This window comes from Pleurodeles waltl, chromosome 3_1, assembly GCF_031143425.1.
Source record: "Pleurodeles waltl isolate 20211129_DDA chromosome 3_1, aPleWal1.hap1.20221129, whole genome shotgun sequence".
NCBI classification, from domain to species: domain Eukaryota; kingdom Metazoa; phylum Chordata; class Amphibia; order Caudata; family Salamandridae; genus Pleurodeles; species Pleurodeles waltl.
The window spans coordinates 1,036,118,228-1,036,139,627 of record NC_090440.1 but is presented as its reverse complement, the minus strand read 5'-3'; the positions used below and the strand labels follow the sequence as shown (position 1 = coordinate 1,036,139,627).

The window sequence follows — 21,400 nt, the reverse complement described above, 5'->3', positions numbered from 1 at the left end:
TGGCTTGCCCCCAGTTTTCCTGCGAGGTCCCTAGGACATCAAGGACCTCATGTCAAAACCTCCCCTGCTCCTTGCGCGCTTCAAGCTAGGAGCACGCCTGGACGCTGGCGGGGGAATCCCAGTGTGGGGCCTCTCTTGAGCTTGACCCCACACTTGCAACCGTGAAGATTGTGCTGTGTGAACCTTCCTCAGGGAATCCCTGGAACTGCTGACTTTCTCCGTGGGCCAGCCACTCAATCACCAAGAACCCCTTCGACCCCAAGTGTGTCCTCATTGCCCCGCCTGTACTGCCTTGAGGACTGCTGCAGCCTCTACCAGCCCCCGCCAGCACTGCCTGGAGCTGACTGAACGCGGCCCCGCACCTCTCACCGAGGACTGCTGCAGCGTGTACCGTCCCAGCTTGCACTTCGTTGAGGACTGCTGCTGTGTGTACCGGCCTTGGTCCGCACTGCCTGGAGCTGACTGAACACAGACTGAGTCCTCTTAAGCAGGACTGCTGCATCTTGTACTGGCCCGGCTGCACTACCTTGAGCCCGGCTGCAAAGCGTGCCGCGCTCCCTCACCCAAACTCAGAGCCTGGTCGCACAGCTCAACTGCTGCACTCTGGCCGTATCACTGCACAGGCAGACCATGGCCATAGGGTCGGACAAACAGCTGGTACTCCTAGGACTCACAGTAACCTTCAACCATTCTGGGACCCACAATGGCCACTGAGCCGCACCGTAAAACCCTGATAAGATGCGCCCATCACTTCTCCTTGCACTCATACCCCCATGGATCGGGTTGGTGCGTATATCGTGCTTTCACCGTAATCCACTATAATAGTAGCTTCTGCACTTTATCTCTGCTGTCTGGATACAGAACGAGGCCCCGACATTCGTCTCTCTCCGGCCTCAGTGCTACTTATTGGGCATCACAGGAGCCTGATCGCTCCCCTCACATCGCAGGGCGTTTTCCAAGGAGTATTTAACGGCCTCAGTTTCTTTCTGACCCAAATTATTCTCAGCATAACCCTTGATTAAGTTTATTGACTTTTTGTTATGTTGGTCTTAATTTTTACTCAGATAAGTATTCTTTATTTTTCTAACTTCGTGATGAGTCTTTTTGTGGTGTCCTTCACTGTGTTACTGTAATTAAGTGTAGCACAAATACTTTACACATTACATTTTAAGTTAAGCCTCACTACGCTGTGCCAAGCGACAAGGGGGTGAGCACAGGTGCATTCAGGGAGTATATCTGAATTACCCTGACTAGAATTATGGTCTGTACTTTGACAGGGTGCATACACCTGCAAACTAGAGACCCAATTTCTAACAGAGACCAATGTGCGATAAGTAAGTAACAATAGCTAGGGATCAGGATCTACCATTTTGATATGGCAATAAACTCTTTACGATAAAATGTTAGACAAAGAACAATACAACGTAGATTAAATTCAGTACCAAACAAAGCGCAGAAACATAAAGGCAAATTTGACGTAACACTAGGGAGAAAAGCTATGAGCAAAAGCATTTGGGGAGATGAGACGAGGAAAGGAAAAACGTAAAGAGTCGATGTTTTGGGACATGTTAAATAAAGAAAGACTAGTGCGGATCGGGACGGAAAATGAGAATACAGAAAAGCGTTTATAGGTCAAGATAGAATTTAAACAAGTTGGCTTATGCAAAAATAAAAAACAGTGGAGGTGTGGGCTATTTGGTCTCACAAGATATATGTCACAATGGCAAGGGAAAGGGTTCCAAGTCATCTGGTGAAAGATGGAGAAGATTTCTTAGTAACATGGATGACAGTCCTAAACTATACAGAAAGAGTGTAGAGAGGTCAAGTGCAGACCTGAGCGGAATTTTCAATTCTGCTGATGGAATCAGAATTTTGGTAATTCCATGTTACGCTTATAATCCAGAATTACTGCTAAATTAAAATTCTGCAACTATGCCAGCAATATTAAAAATTATGCAGTGGTTTGGTTCCTAAAGTTCAGAAATTACTGCATACCACTCAGTGCTCTTGCATCCACTGCAGTTCTTACAAGTTTTTTTTAATCACTGGAGAGTATTTAAGGGCGCTGAGCGATATGCAGTAGCTTAACTGGCACAATAAGTTTGCAAACACAGATGGAACACCCGAGGATCACTACTAACATTTTTGAGGATTCTGATCCCAACTCACAAGCGTGAGATTGGGGGCTTTATATTGCTTCTTTGACTATAATTAGATAAATTCTAGACATATACAGAAGTGATGACAGGTGTCTAGTTTGATGGTAAGTGTTTGTGATATGGTATATGCAAGTGAATACCAATCAATCTTAAATTCCGGTTACCAATTAAAGAGAATTAAAAAATAAAACAGTCAGTGAAGAAAGAAAGAATAAAAAGGAGAGTAATACACTCTTCCTAACTTTAAAAGCCGAGAATTACTATTGTTTTTACTAGAAACATCTTTGCTTTACAAAATCAAAGACCATATATTGACTGGCTGTAAATCATAAGAAACTAGGCTGAAATAATGGTAAAAGAAGGTTTTTTTTTATAAACAAACAGAGAGACCCACATGGTGATAGTAGGTGAAACCAGCAAACAGAGCTGCACTATACTTACTATGAGCTAGGGTTTTGGTAGACAAAATACATATTAAAGCATCGTAGCAAAATTAGAAAGACATGTTTGATTCTTTTTTTTTTTTTAAACTTTGGTTCAGCTCAGTATCTTTACAGACTGCAATGTACACCTGTTGTCCGAAACATCGAAAAGATGATACCCACACATGATAATCCTCCTTCAAAAATCATCCTCGTATTGGGCTATGCAAACGTATTCAATCAACCACACTGAAAGAGTACGTTTGGTAGATAAATGTCTTAACAAAAAAGTGAAGATTCCTAGGAAAATCTAATTAAAGTTGGGATACCAAAGGACAGTGCAATAAAAAATTACATTTGTATTGAAGACGTTTCTTGTCGAGAATGTGCATAAGAAACTACAGCACCCAGGAATGGCTCATGGTTGAAGTCTTACACCCACTTATGTTCTGCAGGTATAACAGATCTTAATAAACTAACAGATCTTCAGGTGATACCCTGTCAAAAGAAAATTCCTATTGTCCACTGTATTTAAAGAGGTGGAATCCCTGTGTTCCTGTCCTTCTGGGAAATCACCTACATCAGTGACATTTGTGCATGTTCCCGTAGAGTAGTGTAACTATTTAAAACAGTGGAATATGCATGTCATGTGTGCTTCAACATTCAAAAATATTTACCTAAAGCAGTGAAATTAGTGAAGGTTTCCATATACGACAGAATCAAAAGTTGTGGCATTCTGCTATTGTCTGATACACCTGAGAATCCACATCTGATCCATTGTAAGTACAGATCATGATCCTTATCTACACACCACTGTATACAACTTATGACCTGGATTCAAGAAACATCACTTTCACCTTTCACGGCCAGTTTGCATCTCTTACACTTGGCTTTTGTTCCTTCATAACTGGTTGGTAGTGCCTACTGCACAGACAGAATTGGATAATGCTTATCCAAAAGGTGCTGGATCTTTAGATTTGCAGGGTGTGTTTGTTCTACAGCCTAAAAGCTTAGAAGAAGGCTAATTGTGTTGCCTGTTTATTTTGGGCTTCTCTCTCTAGTAGTGAAAGGTGTTTACTGTGCAAATTATGAAGATCATCAGAGATGAGGTTATGTGAAGTGATCTCCTTTTTTACACTGATAGCTGTGTAGACTTATAAAGCAGGTCATCAATTTAATGTTACTGGTAGGGGGTAAGAAAAGACGTTATCATAATGTGGGACTTTGGTGGATGAATGGCCCTTGAGGGGTGATCAGGGGGTGCGGCTGCATGCAGGACTGGTGCCATTGGGCTGAGGGAGCATATGCATCCCTGCACCACAGCTTAGGATACAACAATAGATTTGGACCATGGGCCTAGGAAACATGCAGATTGTCACACCTACAGAGGAGGAAGGCAACAAAAAAGGAAAACCACCAGGTTTAGCAGACTCCCAACCAGTGCGTCTACAGACAGCTTTTGTTAGAGATAGACACATACACACGCCACAAATGCCCTAGGAATGATATGTAGCTCAGATATGAGCGACTGGGTAGAACACACAAACACACACCCTATGGAAGGTATGTACCTCAGGTATGAGAGACTGGGTTAATTTCACCGACCAGGACAACATAGCACCACAGGAGTATTAGTAAAATGCCCTGTGTTCCTGCAACCACAATCAGCTACCCGCCACAATTTCCTTCATTGCAAGATATTTGACCCATCTGACTGAAGCAAAGGAAGAAAGGATTGTTGGATGACAAACAATACTGACCTACAATCTCGTTGATAAACTTGAACCTTGCCTCATAAGGCTTGTGGTTTAAACCATGGAACATCTTGGTTGACTCTCTCACACTTGACCTTCTCTAGTTTGTTTGCGCTTCAGGAGAATGGACTCCAGACACAAACACAACATTGTAGATGAAGTCTTATTAATAAAATGCTTCTCAATCATGATAATCACTTTTTATTAATGACATTTGCTTCCTTTAGGTAGTAGTGCATCCTCTGCACTGCATACAAGCACAAAAGCATGCAATGTCAAATTAAGGCCTAATTATGAGCTGCATGGTACTGGGTTGGATTTACTGCGCAAAAACTTTGCATGCAACTTTAAAATTACCCGGCTAAGCACCTTGCAATTACAAGTCAAAGCCCACTACTGACCAGAAAAATTGGTCCCAGTCATTGTAATACTATAAGGAATTCACGATTCAATGGGACTTAACATCTCATTTACCACCTGCTCTGAACAGCATGCACAAAATGTATGCAGGGACCACTGAATGGGGTGGAGGATGAAGAGGGGAGAAAGGAAGGAAATAAATTGGTAATTAGACTTGACTGCTGCTGCAGCTAAAGTCTTGTGCGATTTAACTGTGTTTGTGCGATTTTACCATGTGGAATTACCATGTTGTAAAATCGGGTCTGGTTATCACACACCTGGAAAAAACAGGCACGGAAAAGCCATCCCACTTGGAATCAGGTAGAGCGGAATACCATGAGGCAATTCTGCTCCACCTGGCTTGTAATAAGGGCCTTGTTCACACACAGTTACAGAATTGAAACATTTTGCAACATTATTATACTTATAGCCTGGTTCTAGTTTATAACACACCACGCACACACACAAGAATGTAGCATACTGCAAAATAAATCACTTACCTTGTATCTCTCCCCTTCTGAGGCTACAAAAGAAATTACAAAATACAATTATTGACAAATTGGCAATTATTTATTTTATAGGTTCTGAATAAATGTACGATTTATACATACATGCTAAAATACTTGACATGTTAGGAGTGTACAATGGAATTTGCTAACTTGCTGCCTGCAACAAGAAGAATAGAGAAGTTAAATGATGCTGATAACAGATTTTTAAACAAGTAAGCTATTTAAGTCTACTCAGTGCTCCATTTTACTTACTCCTCCAACTAAACTTTTGTACATACAATGTGATAGATCGATAGATCGATAAACAGATCAAGACAGATAGATGTCAGATATAAACTAGTGAGCTACAGGGCTTTTACTCAGAATTGCTCAGATAAAATGTTTCCTCTTGTTGCTGCTGAGCTTTGGTATTTTATACTCAGTCATGGCCTCCAAACAAAGTATTCTAACTCCAACATGCTTATCTACATTTCCCTCTGAATGCAATTGTTTCAATCATATGCCCTCTTCTTGAACCCAACTTCAAATGGTGTGTGGTTAAGCTTTACAATTTTGGTAGCCACTCTCTGATCTATGTCCAGTTCACCTCTACCTTTCAGGATATTTTGCTTCAAGAACTGGATAAAACTTTGCACACTGTGCCTCACTGGTGTGATGCAGTCAAAAAGCCTAAGCACACCAAACTGATTTTAGTATGACCAGGGAAATTAAGTGGCGGATGGTTACCAAGTCAGTTGGTCAAAAAGTCTGAAAACCAGCAAAGTCAACTTTAGCTTCCATCCTTTGAATGTCAGCAAAGCGAGTACAATGACAATGTGTAGTGTTTGATAGCCATCAGAATATGCAGTGTGAGTGTGAAGCACTATTAAAAACCAGTGATTATGATTTTTCTGGGCAGGCTCCCATGTGGTTGGTTTTGCTCTCCACCTTTTTTTTTGTTGTAGCACTGATCACATTGATGAAACAACTGGCCACATGAGGAAGAAAGAAAGCTAATGTTTCAGCCACTATAACAAATTTGAAGACTCTATAATTGTGAAAGGAGCAGGGGTGTGGAACTTGAATAAAATATCTACTTGTCCTTGTGACAAGTTGCTACATTACTCCTCTTGTCCTGTAAACAAATCTACTTGCCCCTTTGCTGCCATAATTTGTCGCTGCAGTACATGGCGCCAACCTCCTGATGTAAAAGCTCTGATAATAGCATTGCTGATCCTGCCAGGGCTAATGCTATAGTAGGGCTTGAGTAGAAGCAATCTTTTTATTTTGTCACCCTTCCACAGATCTACATTCTGGGGGTGGAGGTACCGGTAAGCAATAGCGCCAAGGATGGAATGCCCTTCTGTGTCTGTGCCAACCAATTAAGTTGCATGTTTTAAGGGTTTTTACCAGCTCCTTTCTAATCTTTTTACAGTTAATAAGAGGCAGATCATAAAGGATCCGTGTCTAAATCACTATGGTTAAATCAACACTGGGATCATCCTTAAGTAGAAAGACCTTAATTATTTTGATGATGTTGGCCTTTACATCTTAAACAAATTATTCTTAAATGTTAAAACTTAGATTATTCCTGTGTGATCTGTGCTTTAGGTTTTCTGTCTGGTCCAGAATTAACGTCTCAGAATGCTGTCGTTTCAGAACTAATTTTGAATTACAGGCTACCTCCTCCAGAAACTGGTAAGATCAGTTTTCTCTTGTTGGTATTCTGGAGGTTAACTCAGACAACTTCTAAGAAAGTTCATTACATGAAGTCTGAATTTTATCTTGATGAACAATCAAAGACTCATTTCACAGTGTTCTTCATGCTTGTCATAAAGCTAAAACGGCAGATTCAACCACCAATTTCACCATTACTTCTTTTTGTGCCTGTTACAACATGCCAAGCTGTCTGCTGCTACTTATTCGGTCTTCGTTGGGGAGTCTCTTTATTTTTCCTTTGGATGACCAACTGTTTCCTCTATGTGATCAATGACACAGCAAAACAAAACCGGTAGCCAGCAAATACGAATCATATTGGACCCTGTCCAGAAATGTATAATTATTGGTTTTAATACAGTGCTTCACACAACACTTTTGCACTTTCTGATGCCTGTAAAACACAGGTGTTGCTACCATACATTGTAACTGTGCCCAATTTACTAACATTTGAAGAATGAAAGCTAAAGTTGACCTTGTTGGTATTCAAATCTTTTTGACTTCCTGGCCTTGTAACCATTCCTACTCTTGCTTTCCCTGGTGTCATGAAAATTAAGACAATTAATACTAAGTTTACACATTATAAAAGGCTCGCTTTATCTATTATAGGTAGCATCAAAGGAGAAACTATCAATCATCCCTACTATTATCTTTTTACTGGAAGCAACTCCCCTAAACTTTGATAAATAGTGTTACAAAGACTATAATCTTCAACAATCTGTTTAATTGGTACATGAACTAGAATTAAAATACCATGGAAGGAGTTGTTAACAATTTTGTTGAAGAAAAGTCTGGTCTTGCTAGACTTGAAGCTATAATTTTGGGCCATACAATTCAGACAGGTTTTCTCTCTTTTTGGGCCTGCGGCAAAGGTTAGAATGCATGGCCTATGCAAGGCTATGATCATTGCTGATTTGAGATTGGGTTAGGTCATAAATGATCCTTGTTTAAATATATTAAAAAGATAAAATATAAAAGCAGGGGTGTGGAATGTACTACAATATCCACTTGGGACATGTTGCTCCAGATATCTAGTTGCCCTGCAAAGAAAATCCACTTGTCCCTTTGATGCCACGTAGTGCGGCAACAAACAATGCCAGCAATCTCATTATAAAAGAACGCAGATAATAGGCTCTCTGATTATGCCAGGACCCATACTACAGTAGGGTTTCAATACTATCATTTCCCTTATTTTGCCACCTTTCTGCAGATTTACATTCTGGGCTGGGGGTAGCAGTAAGCAAAGGTTCAAGGGTTGGAGTGTCCTTTTGTGTCTGTGCAAACCTTCTTGCTTGCATGCTGAAGGGGTTTTCACCAGGTCTTCTCTAATAGGTTGTAAATTTCCACCTGGAGACAGAAGTAAAATGTCTTCCAGGGTTGAGAAAAAAACTGGTTGGAGGGAAATGTGAACTTGTAAACACTGATTAGATCTTATGAGAAAATCTATACGTGCATATTTGTTTGTACTAAAATGCAGTTCACAAATATCTTCTAGACGTACGATTTTCTGACCTACTTCTGTAAATTCTTGTAAATTCATGAAAGCCGTAAATCTGCATTAATGCAAGGACATATGCCATGGATGCACTTTTGTGACTATCTTAAATAATTGGGCCCCTGATTAGGGCTGGTGTTAACTAAGACCTTCATTTTATATAAACATTCTCTCTACATATCTCATCTATTAGCTAGTTTCACTGTGACCAACAGCATTCTGCTTTTTCACGAGAAGCATATTGGCACATAAAACAGTTCTGTTCAGTACAAGGAACTACTGTGGCAATGTGCACTTTTCAAGACAAAAACAATTTTTGCTTCTTGCCACTGTTTGCTAGATGAGTTCCCAGGATCTCCCGCAACAATAAAGTTTTACAAAAAACAAGTGAAAACAAAACACACATTGACAAAACCAAAAGGCTGATCGCCAATGTCAGATCTACTGGCTTTGCCAATGCTTGTTTATTTTCATATTTCACATAATCTTGTTGAAACTGGTTACAGTGATGTTCCATTATGAATATTTTGGGGAAATACTAGCAAGCATCAACACATTCTACTAAGTGATGCTTATAAGAAATGGTACCTAAAACTTCACAATAGTTCATCAAAACTTTTTTCCCTATTTTTTGTGAACATTTTATTTTGAAAGCAATTAATCATCAAACTTGCTTTCAAGCTTTTGTTAATATTTACATCTAATCAGCGAGCATTCGTGGAGTGTTGCACACAGCCTCATATTGTTAAACTTTGCAAATTGGGTGTACACATCTTTATTTTGCAACCACTATCGGTAGCGCAGTCCGAGCTTAGAGCGCTTACCCTAATAATAAAGGCTTTGGATTAATGAACCATAAATACTAGTTTGAACAGCACTGACATATGGTCACTAGTATTACTTTAACTGCAGACAGTGCCCTTCCCTGATAGATAATGTGCTACTGTAACTGGACGTTAAAGGGTTTGTGCTGCAGGGGGTTTGGCCTACTTGTCCCAAGGACAAAATAAACATAAAATGTTGTTGTCCTTGGAAATAGGAATTACATACCTGTGACAATGCTACCTGGGTATATAATGAGACAAGCTCAGAAATATTCTCTCTCTTATTACTCATTTCAAAACCATGCAGTGATTCTCTTAGAACTCCGCCTTTCCTATATGATGGCTTACAAAGGGACTTCAACATAAAGGGAAAGAAATGTGGGTGACTCATTAGATCTTCAAGGATCTTCTTGATTGGGCGCCACTACTGGCAATTACCTACAACAGACCTTCAAGGTTCAAGTACCTCAAACAAAAATTGTGTTAATCTAAAATGAGGCAAAAGAAAGATTCAGATACTTACTTGTCTATGGAAAGAACTGCTGCTAACAAACTCTACAGCACCAGTTGAAATTCAAACAAAATTGTATAGAAGGGAAGTGAACAGGAGTGGTTTCCCAAGAATGGCCCAGCTGATATCCGGTATCCTTGCCCTTATACAACACAATACATTTGTCTAGCTAAACCCAAAACTACATCTCAAGTACAACCAGGCTACAATGGACTTCTGCAACGAGAACCCAAGATTTTGTACCTCTACAAAATAACCTCTGGCAGAGAATGTTCACATTTTTAAGTTGTCCTGTATTGCATGAACATTTGAACACTATGTATAAGAGAACTAGCTACAGGTTGGAAGTATGGTACTGTTTGCTATCACCTCTGTCTAAGTACAGTATATTTTCTCATGAATGTTCTGTTTATACTTAGGGCTTTTGGCACATGCTCAAATTTGTGTTTAGTGAATGTCACAGCATGGCGATTTGCTTATACTGTTCCTTGAGGAACAGGAGCATGATTACTTTGCATACACCTGGTATCTGTCTAGAGTGGTACAGCGGGCCATAAAGAATGGACTGAAATGTGGCCAAGAGATTACCAATGGCTGACTTTAATTCATGTATCACGTTCACATAATGGTTGAGTTTAATTTCAACAGCAGAACAATCAATCCTGTCTTTTTCCGTTGTGACTAGCTTTTAAAACTGACAATTGTCCAAAACTGAGGTACCTTTTATTCTAGAGAGTAATTTTTTACTACTCTAATGTTCACAAGCCTCAACAACTGTTCCTACTGGACAGATTATTAACTTGTTGAAGTATCTGGCCTTAGATCTAATCAGTAGAGCTCTTTAAAATATGTTAATTCTGGGATCTCTTGGCAATATACTTAAGTCACTCATTTCAAAACTGTATTTGAGGGGACCATACTAATGCACTTCACCAATACAACATTCTGGTTTCTCTTATAATCAACACTCAAGAAGCCAAAAAAGTAATAAACAAAGTCGGTGAAGCAAAAAATGGATGTTCTGACAGACTACAGAAGAGTACACAAAGAACTAATACAAATGTCAGTTGCTGTGTTTGTAGCAAACTCTACAGAGTACAATTCTTTAAATACGCCAAGAGAAATAATGATAAACATGAAGTCTAATAAAAATGACCACAATCTTCACAATGTAATAGGACACTTCTAGAAAGTCGTCGGATAAATTAATGCCTACTGCTGGCTTAGCCTGCAGGCCATTGGCTTAAAACGTATCTTAAAGTGTGGCAATCAGAGGATTACAAATAAAAACTGTGTTCACGTTTGAAAGATGTAACATTTATTAGTTATCAAGAATGAACGTTTAAATGCAATTAATGAGATGGAGGAGAGGGCTATGCATTTACTTTGTTCCTCTCTTAGCCCAGCAGTGGGATAGACTGCAGTACAGTGGGTAGACTGGAGTAGAGTGTGCTGGTTGGAGTGGATTGGGGTAGACTGGGTGGAGTGGGGTAGATCAGAGTGAAGTCGAGTAATTTAGGGTAGGGTGGATTGGAGTGGGGTAGATCAGGGTAGAGTGGCGTAGATTGTGTTGGAGTGGGGTAGACTGAAGTGCAGTGTGATGGATTGCGGTGGAGAGGGATAGACTGGAGTAGGCCAGTTTGAATGGAGCGTGGTAGAGTGGCCTTGGGCTACAGTGGAGTGGAGTGGGGTAGACTGGAGTGCAGTAGATTTGGGTAGATTGGAGTGAAGTGGGGTAGAATGAATTGGAATGGGATAGATTGGAATGGGATAGATTTGGATGGAGTGGGATGGATTGGGCTGGAGTGAGGTAGGTTGGGGTGAAGAGGGGTAGACTGGAGTGAGGTAGATTTGGCTCGATTAGAGAAGATTTGAGTGGGGCAGTTTGGGGTGGGGTAAAGTGGGGTAGATTTTGGTAGATTGGAGTGGGGTAAATTGGAGCAGAGTGGGGTGGATTGGAATGCAGTGGAGTGGAGTGAGATAGATTGGAGTGGAGCAGAGACTGGGGAGGGGTTGACTGGAGTGGACTAGATTGGGGGAGAGTAGAGTATGCTAAATTGGGATGGAAAGGAATAGGTATTTTGTAGTGAGGTATAATTTTGTAGAATGGAGTCGAGTTGGATTGACTCGAGAACCATGTGGCAGATTGGAGTGGGGTAGACTGGATTAGAGTTGAGTAGACTGGAGTGGAGTTGGGTAAATTGGAGTCAAGTAAACTAGAGTAGAATAGGGTCGGGTAGATTGGAGTGGGGTGAAGTAGGGTAGGTTAGGGTGGAATGGGTAGACCGTAGGGGGGTAAACTGAGGTGGAGTAGGTAGAGTGGGATAGGCTGGGGTGGAGTAGGGTAGATTGGGATGGAATGGGGTAGATTGGAGTGGAGTGGGTTACACTGGAGTGAGTTAGAATGGAGGGGGATAGAATTGGGTAGTTTGGCAAAGATTTAAGTGGAGCGGGGTAGATTGGGGTGGAGTAGAGTGGGGGTTGAGTGTGATAGATTATAGTGGGGTAGATACGGATGACTGTAGTGGGGAAGATTTTGGTAGACTGGAGTGGGGTAAATTTGAATGGAGTGGGGTAGAGTGGAGGGGGTAGGCTAGAGTGGATGTGGGTAGATTGTAGTGCCCTTGGGTAGATTGGAGTTGGGTAGATTGGTGTGGAGTGGACTGGGTTAGAGTAGAGTGTGGTGAATTTGGGTAGATTGAAGTGGGGTGGGGTATATTCAAGTGGGGTAGATTGGAGGGGAGTGGGATAGAATGGAACAGAGTGGGATAAATTGGTTTGGAGTGGGATAGACCAGGGTAAAGATGGACAATGTGGGGTAAACTGGAGTGGATTAGATTGGGGTAGATTTGCAAGGGATAAATGTGGGTAGTTTAGAAGACTTCCGTGGAGTGGGGTAGATTGGAGTGGTAAAGGGTAGGTTGGGTTGGAGTGGGGCAGATATGGGTGATTTTAGTGTGGGAGATTTTGGTACATTGGAGTGGGGTAAATTGGAATGGAGTGGGGTGGGGTGGAATGGAGTGGGGTAGGCTGGAGTGGACATGGGGTATACTCAGTCATCAATCAATGATGGATTTCGAAAGCACAGCTAATCACCCACAGACCCTCAAGGCGCTGAATGTAGGCGCTGCTAAGTCGAAGAGTCAGGTCCTGAGGTCCTTCCTGAACTGCTTTAGTTACGCAGTCTGCCTGGGCTTGAGGGGTAGTTCCATGTCCAGGCTGATAGGTACGAAAAGGATCTTCCTCCTGCTGTACTTTTCCAGATCCTGGGGACGGCTGCAAGGGCGAGGTGAAAGGAACAGAGATGTCTGTTGGGTATGTAGAAGGCGAGGCGTGGTTGAGGTATGCCGGTGCTGTGTTGTGCAGGTCCTTGAAGGTGTGGATCAGGAGTTTGTCTGAGATGTGCTTGTTGTTTGGGAGCCAGTACAGGTCTCTGAGGTGGGAGGAAATTCTGCTGTGTTGGGGGATGTCCAGGATGAGTCTGGCTGCTGCATTCTGAATTCTTTGAGTTCTTGATTGAAGTTTCTTGGCTGGAGACTGTAGTGGACTTGGGTGGATTGGCGTGAAGTGGATTGGGGTAGATTAGAGAGCAGTGGATTTTGGTAGATTTGAGTGGAGTATATTCAAGTGGGGTAGATTGGAGTGGAGTGGGATAGATTGGAGTGGAGTGGGATAGACTGAGTTGGTTAAACTGGAGTGTAGTAGAGTGAAGTAGTTTGTAGTGGGGTATATTTTTGTGGATTGGAGTGTAATAGATTGGAGAAGAGTGGGGTAGTCTGGACTAGAGAGAGGTAGATAAGAGTAGAGTAGACTGGCATGAAGGAGACTAGGGTAGGGGAGTTGGGAGTGGGGTATAATTGGATAGATTGGGGTAGACTGGGGTAGAAGGAGTGGGGTAGACTGGGATAGAGTGGCGTAGATTGGGCTGAAATGGGGTAGAGTGAGCTGGATATGGAAGGTTGGGGTAGACAGGAGTAGATTGGAGAGGGGCAGATTTGGGTAGGTTGGAGTAGATTTGAGAGAGAGGTAGACTGGGGTGGAGTAGATTAGAGTAGAATGGGGTAGATTGGAACGGAGTGGAGTGAGAGATATTGGTGTGGAGTGTGGTAGATTGGAGTTGAGTGGAGTGGATTAGATTGGGATAGAGTGGAGTGGGGTAAACTGAGATGGGGTACAGTGGGTAGTTTGTAGGGGGGTATATATTTGTAGATTGCAGTGGGATAGAGTAGAGTGGAGTAGATTGGAGCATTGTGTGGCAGATTGGAGTGGGGTAGACTGGCTAAAGTGGAGTAGATTGGGGTAGAGTGGAGTGGAGTGGGGTAATTTGGAGTCAAGAAAACTAGAGTAGAGCGAGGTAGGGTAGATTGGAGTGGGTAGACTAGTGTAGAATGGGGTAGACCAGAGTGGGGTAGACTGGGGTAGAATTAGTAGAGTGGGGTAGTTTGGAGTGGGTTAGATTGAGGCAGATTGGAGCAGGATAGATTTGAGTACAGTGTGGTACGCCGGGTTGGAGTGGGGTAGGTTAGGGTGGAGTGGGGTGGGGTAGAGATGGGTGATTATAGTGGGGGAGATTTTGGTAGATTGGTGTGGAGTAGATTGAAATGGAGTGGACTTGGGTAGATTGGAGTGTAGTTGGGTAAATTGGCTTGAAGGGGATGGGGGTAGATTTGAGTGCTGTGGATTTGGGTAGAGTGGAGTGGGGCATATTAAAGTGGGGTGGAGTGGGAAAGATTGAGGGAGAGTGGAGTTGGGTAAACTGGAGTAGAGTAGGGTGGGGTAGTTTGCAGTGGGACATATTTCTGTAGATTGGAATGGGATAAATTGGAGTAGAGTGGGATAGACTGAAGTACAGTGTTGTAGGCTGGAGTGGAATGGGGTAGACTGGACTAGAAAGCAGACTGGGGTAGACTAGAGTGGGGTAGATTGGTGTGAAGTAGACTTGGGTAGGGTAGATTGGACAGGGGTAGACTGGAGTGGGGTAGAGTGTGGTACAGTCGGGTACAGTGGGGTCAATTTGGTTGGAGTGGGGTAGATTGGGGTGAAGTGGGGTAGATTGGTTCAGAGTGGGGTAGACTGGATCAGGGTGGGACAGATTTGGGTAGAGGGTGGAGTAGGCATATTAAAGTGGGGTGGAGTGGGATAGAGTGGACTGGGATAGATTGAAGTGGGGTGGATTGAGGTAGATTGGAGTTGAGTAGAGTGGGGTAGTTTGCAGTGGGTTAAATTTCTGTAGATTGGAGTGGGATAAGTTGAAGTAGAGTGGGGTAGATTGAAGTACAGTGTGGTAGTCTGGAGTGTAATGCAGTAGACTGGACTAGAAAGGAATAGACTGGGGTAAACTGGAGTGGGGTAGACTCAGTAGGGTAGATTGGACAGGGGTTGGGAAGAGCGGAGTAGATTTGGTTGGAGTGGGGTAGGTTGGAGTGGAGTGGGATAGATTGGAGTGGGACAGATTTGGGTAGATTCGAGAAGATTTGAGTGGAGTGGGGTGAACTGAAGTGGAGTGAAGTGAAGTAGATATGGGTGATTGTAGTTGGGTAGATTCTGGTAGATTGGAGTGGGGTAGACTGGAATGGAGCAGGGTAGAGTTGAGTCGTTTAGATTGGAGTGGACATTGGGCACACTGGATTGGATTTGAGTAGATTGGGATGGAGTGGATTGGGGTATATTGGAGTGCGGTGGATTTGGGTAGATTAGATTGGAGTGGGCTACACTGGAGTGGCATAGATTGGAGTGGGATAGATTGAGTGACGTGGGTAGTGTGGATTGGAGTGGGGTAGCCTGGGGTATCCTGGAGTGGGACAAGCCAGGTAGATTGTAGTGAGTTGAGTTAGAATATGGTTTAGTGTGGTAGACTGGAGTGGTGTGGGGTAGACTGGAGTGTGGTGACATGGGATAAATATAGTGGAGTGGAGGGGCATGGAGTAGGGGGTTTTAGAGTGAGGTATATTTTTGTACATTGGAGTTGTATAGATTGGAGTAGATTGGGGTAGACTGGAGTACAGTGCGGTAGGTTGGTACAGTGTGGTAGGTTGCAGTGGTGTGGGGTAGACTGTACTAGAGAGAAGTAGATTGGGGTGGAGTGGAGTAGATTGGCATAAAGTAGACTAGGGTAGGGTAGATTGGAGTGGGGTGGGGTGGACTGGGGTAGCCTGGAGTGGGGTACCAGATGGGTAGCGTGGGGTAGATTGGGTTGGAGTGAGATTGATTGAGTCAGAGAGGGGTAGATTTGGGTATGCTGGAGTGGAATGGGGTAGACTGGAGTGGACGTGGGATGGATTGGAGTGGACATGGGTAGATTGGGGTGGAGTGGATTTGGGTAGATTGTAGTGCGTTGATTTGGGTAGAGTGGAGTGAGGTGTACTGGATTGGAGTGGCATAGACTGTAGTGGAGTGGGATAGATTGGGTGGATGGGTGGAGTGAGGTACTTTGGAGTGGAGTGTTGTAGAATGGAGTGACAGAATACAGTAGAGTGGTGTGGCGCGGAGTTTGCATGATGTGGTAGCACATTTTCAAGTGAAATTACCATTACATTTGCAACCCATTTCACCTGAAATGGCCATTACATTTGCACAGACATACACTTTTAATGCGCACAAATGATAATGTGTGGAAATGCAGTCAACTAGTGTGTTGATGTGTTTTGATCGTATTCAAATATTTTTTTCCAGCGCGCTTCAGAATTACAAAAAATGTGCTTTGTTTGTACTTTTATTATTCTTATGTATTAGAAAATATCAGCAGTTCATCTATAGAAATTTAGATGTTGTGTGCTACATAAAAGCCTTTTATTTTACAGAAAGATTGTCACATAAATCTTCAGACTTTGAAATCAGAGAAAGAAAATTCAACAACAAGCACCCTCTGAAGACAGAGCCTGACATTTGACTTCTGTCTTTGAATGCACCGAAAATGTGACAAGAAAAGAACAAGATTTAAAGACCTGTTTGTGGAAGAATACAGTAAACTGGGTATGGGCCATGAGAGGGACTAACTTAAGCTGGACAGCCTGAAGCAAATAAAGCCAGCATATAGAAAGCAAGCAACTGTGAGTAACAAACCACAAAGTCAACGATAAGCCTTAGGTGGAGTGCACTCCCAGGGAAACTTTCAAAATACCCACAAGAAGTTGTTGCCAAACCAGACAGACTTCGACAATAAAAGAGTTAATAATCCACAGTTAGCATAGGGTTGAATTTGAATTAAAGGCTGCTACTGTGGTCTTATAGTTGTCATCATGATCAGCGTCCAGGAGCACAAACGTGACCTTGTGGACATCATCATTTGAAAAAGAGGGAGAAGCTTTGCAAGTGACGTCATTTTACATGGATACCATGCATTAGTTGCTTAGTCTCACTATCCACTGTGGCACTCCGGATGAGGGAGTCATGTGGAGCAGAAAATCTGACAGGCAGATAAATGGAAAGAATAGGTCTGGGGGGAGGGGGAAACATACCAAGCATTAATCATTGTGGTTTATTGTGTGAGAAGTGCCTTCTTAAAAATCCTTTGGGTGTGTACGCCCTTAAGACAGAATACAAAAGTCAAATGTATTTAATCACTAACAAATGTATATGCATCATTACTATCCAGTAAAATATAACATCACTGTCACAATGTGTTATCTGGATATATTGAAAACAGTCTGTTTCTCACAGTGACTTTCCCTAGCAACAAAATCCTTACATTTTACACAAGATCTTAGGTCAACTCTTGTCACTCAAATTAACTGTCAAGTCTGCCATCTTCGACCCTGGTGTCTAAAGAAATTCAAACATTTTACCTCAACTGAAAACTGCACTATAAGTCCTCATTTTCAGACTTTATTTTGTTAATGCTATACTGCCTTTTGTTCCACAATCATCATTCACTCCAATCAAAACAGTTTTATATCCCAGAGTCAAGCTGGTTACCAATACAAAAGGCAATTCTACCACATCATCTGAGCCACCGTACTTTTTACTGGCTGCATCTCACTGCAGGAGTCAAAATGCTCTGCAGTCCAAAGTTCAAGGATTCAAAACATCATTTGCGAAAAAAAGCTCTTTAAGTGGCGCATCATTATTGTCTGGAATGGTTTGCCTAATGACATTAGAACATCAAACATTGACAAAGTCAACAGGTTTGAAGCTCGCACTCAAGCATTGACAAAATAAAACAGGCACTGGCAAAGCCAATAGGTCACGCCTATGAAAGACCTTTTTGGCTATGGCAATGTTTTACAGCAGCGCTGCTACTGTGCAGCATGGCTAAACGTTCAAAGAATAAGCGCTGACACAATCAATGCTGGCCACATTGTAGCACTCTTTTTTTTTTTTTTTTAGATACCGTCCGTGATGCTACACAGCAGCCACACTTTTGTACAACATTGACACAGGCAATAGACAAGCCAACAGGTCTTGCCTATTTAAGAGCTATTGGCTTTGGCAATGTTTTTTAGCTATGTAATAAACTAGTGAGGCTGTTGTTCGGCATGGCAAAAAGTGAGTGGGGCGGGGTGGGGTGGAATGGAGTAAGGTAGATTGGGGGTGAGTGTGGTATAGTGGGACAGATTGAGGTGGGGTAGATTAGGGTAGAGCAGAGTGGAAAAAATGGGGTAGAGTGGAGTGGGGTAGATCCATATAGATTGTTGTGTAGAGAAGTGGGGTAGATATGGGTAGAGTGGGGTAGATTTTGGTACAGTGGAGTGGGGCAGGGTGAGGTAGAATGAAGTGGGATACAGCAGGGTAGATTGGAGTGGGGTAGACTGAGGTCCTTTGGAGTAGATTGTAGTCTAGTAGACTGGGGTAGAGTGGGGGAGCGTGACGGTAGAGTGAGGATAGACTGGGGTAGATTGTATTGGAGTGCACTGTAGTGGGGTACACTGTAGTGATGTAGACTGGGGTCAGGTAGAGTGGGACAGATTGGTGTGGGGGTAGAGTGGAGTGGGGTAGGCTGGGCTAGAGTGTGGTAGTGTGTGGTAGAGTGGGGGTAGACTGGGATAGAATGAGTGGGGTAGAGCAGGATAGAGTGGAGTGGGATAGAGTTGGGTAGAGTGGGGTAAATTGGGGTGGAGCAGACTGGGGTAGAGTATGGTAGATTGGAGTGAGGTAGAATATGGTAGACTGGAGCGGGTTACAGTCGAGTATATTGGGGTGGAGTAGACTGGGACAGAGAGGAGTGGGGAAGCATGGGGTAGACTAGAGTGGAGTAGGATGGAGTGGGTTGGATGTGGGTGGAGTAGGGTATATTGGGGTAGGGTAGACTGGGATAGATTGGAGTGAGGTAGAATGTGGTAGATTGGAGTAGGGCAGATTGGGGTAGAGCAGAGTAGATTGGGGTGGGGCAGAATGGAGAGGGGTAGACTGTGGTAGATTGGAGTGGGCTAGATTGTAGAGAGTGAGTAGATTGTGGTGGGAGTGTAGATTGAAGTGGGTTAGACTGGAGTGGAACGGGGCAGACTGGTGTGCCCTAGACTGGGGTATAGTGGAGTTGGGTAGGTTGGGATAGACTGGAGTGGGGCACAGTGAAGTGGGGCAGATTGAGGTAGAGTGAAGTGGGATAGATTGAAGTGGGGTTGATGGGAGTAGAGCTGAGTGGGATAGATGGGTGCAAAATGGAGTACATTAGGTGGTGTGGAGTGGGGTACAATGGGTGCGGTGGAGTGGGATAGATAGGATTGGGGTAGATTGGAGTGGTGTAGATTGGGGTAGAGTGGGGTAAATTGGAGGGGGGTGGAGTGGAGTACATCGGGGTGGATTGAGGTGTGGTAGAGTGCAGGGAGACTAGGGCAGAATGGAGTGAGATAGACTGGGTGGGGTAGATTCGGGTAGTTAGGTGTGGGATACACTGGAGTGAGGCAGCTTGGAGTGGGGTAGACTGAGGGAAGAGTACAGTAGGGTAGATTGGGGCAGAGTGGAGTGGGGCAAATTGAAGTGAAGTGAGGTAGATATGGGTAGAGTGGGGTAGATTACAAGGCAGGAGGGGTCACTACTGAATATGCAAATGGGCCACATTCTTGATTACAGCTTTAACTGCATGAAATGATCAGGTCACGTAGATGCAGCTGGTCCTAGCAACAGCGTGCCTTGCAGCAACAATGTTGTTTTTCAGCCAGTACAATGCAGCCTCCATGTCAGGATTTGTAATGGGAACAGCAGAGTTCCATGGGCAGCGTGTTTATTGCTGATGATTGAAAACAGCACTGCAAGAAGCCCTCTCACTGTGGTACATTTATTGCTTAGCAATTAAAACAATGGGGGGCTTCGGCTGAAAAAAAAAAAACAAGGTGTGTCGCCTCAATATCCTGTGATTCTGGGCAAATCACTTAATCTCACAGCATAAAAAAAATGAATGTTAATTTGTGTCATGTAAATGGTACTTATGTAAAGCGCCCAATAATTTCTGGTGCCAGATCGAGTTTGTGCTATACAAAAACGCAAAATAAAAGCCTCAATTTACAGGGGGAGCACCAAACGGACACTAATTAAGTTAAATCAACACAAACGAAAGGAAGTCACGCAGTAAATTACGCCTTGCAAGTGCTGCCAAATTAGAAGGCAGGAAAGAAAAATGATAAGGATGTCATCGAATGGTAAGTAATGGACAGGCTTAAAGCCCCTTTTAGACAGTCTTTTCAGCTGCCTGCAGCCTCGACCTAAAAACAAATTTATAAAGAGAGCTATTTAGCTTTGTCAATAGTTTTGTGTCGGGTAAGGCAGGGCAAGCCATAAAAGATGGGAGGTGGGAAAGGGGAGACGGGAGACTGGACAGGCGGGTGAGATCTTGCAAGCAAGAATAAGTGAGGGGGGGGGGGGGTGGTCGGTGTTGTGGGGCAATCAACAACGGGTGGGGTAGGAGAGAAGAGGGAACAACAGGCAAGCAATGAAAGGGCAAGCAACAACTTTGGACAGGGCAAGCCACGATGGGCAAGCAATGACTCAGGTGCAAGGGAACAAGCAACAATGACGGGGGGAGAAGAAAAACGAACCACATACCCAGCACAAGGAGTGGAAGGACACTAATAAAAAAAGAAGGGACTACACTAATAAAAAGAGAAACAATCAGTGGGGGTCTGTGCACCACGGAAGGGAGACACGAACAAAGAGTATGTGAAATCCACACATGCTGACCAATCAGGAGCCAACAAATAAGAGTAAAATACCCTGCAGTACAAAGTTTAAATAAAGACTGCATTGTGCAAAAATGAGGTAAAGAAGTAAAAGTTTGATGACCAAGTGTACTTTTCAGGAAGAGGCTTAAAGATTTGCCACAATCGCAAATAAAAAGGTGGGATTAGACTATATATATATATGAGATGATCTAAAACCGTGGTACTCAGAGTACGGCCCACAGGCCACCAGCGACCATGCAGACCTTGCCTGGCGGCCCTGGGCCTTTTTTATGGCCTCGCCTTGGGGACGCCCTGCACAGCTGCTCCGAAGGGGGCTCCCCGATGCACAATGCTTGTAGCAAACACAAAAGAGTTTCGCTGGAACATGCATCACACCAACTTCTGTGTGCATGCTCCAGCTGCCCTCTTTTGTGTTTACTGAAAGCATCAGGAAGCCCCCTACGGGAGACATCGTACATCTGGCGGTAGAGGGTAGCAAAGACACTTTAAATGTCAGCTGCTGCGCATGCACAGCTGAC

At 43.3% G+C, this 21,400-nt stretch overlaps 1 protein-coding gene across 4 annotated transcripts in view; it reads right to left on the bottom strand.

Annotated features, from left to right (window-relative positions):
• The window catches only part of CEP70 (centrosomal protein 70), a 443,636-nt gene that overhangs the window by 384,317 nt on the left and 37,919 nt on the right, over positions 1-21,400 (bottom strand). For 3 of the 4 annotated variants that reach the window (XM_069224317.1, XM_069224319.1, XM_069224318.1), the window contains exons 2-3: positions 5,346-5,400; positions 5,235-5,257 (exon numbers count right to left, since the gene is read on the bottom strand). In XM_069224317.1, the coding sequence (XP_069080418.1) occupies positions 5,235-5,257; positions 5,346-5,364 (42 nt within the window). In that variant the 5' untranslated portion in view covers positions 5,365-5,400. The remainder of the gene's footprint in view (positions 1-5,234; positions 5,258-5,345; positions 5,401-21,400) is intronic. The other variant, XM_069224321.1, reaches the window with a different exon arrangement.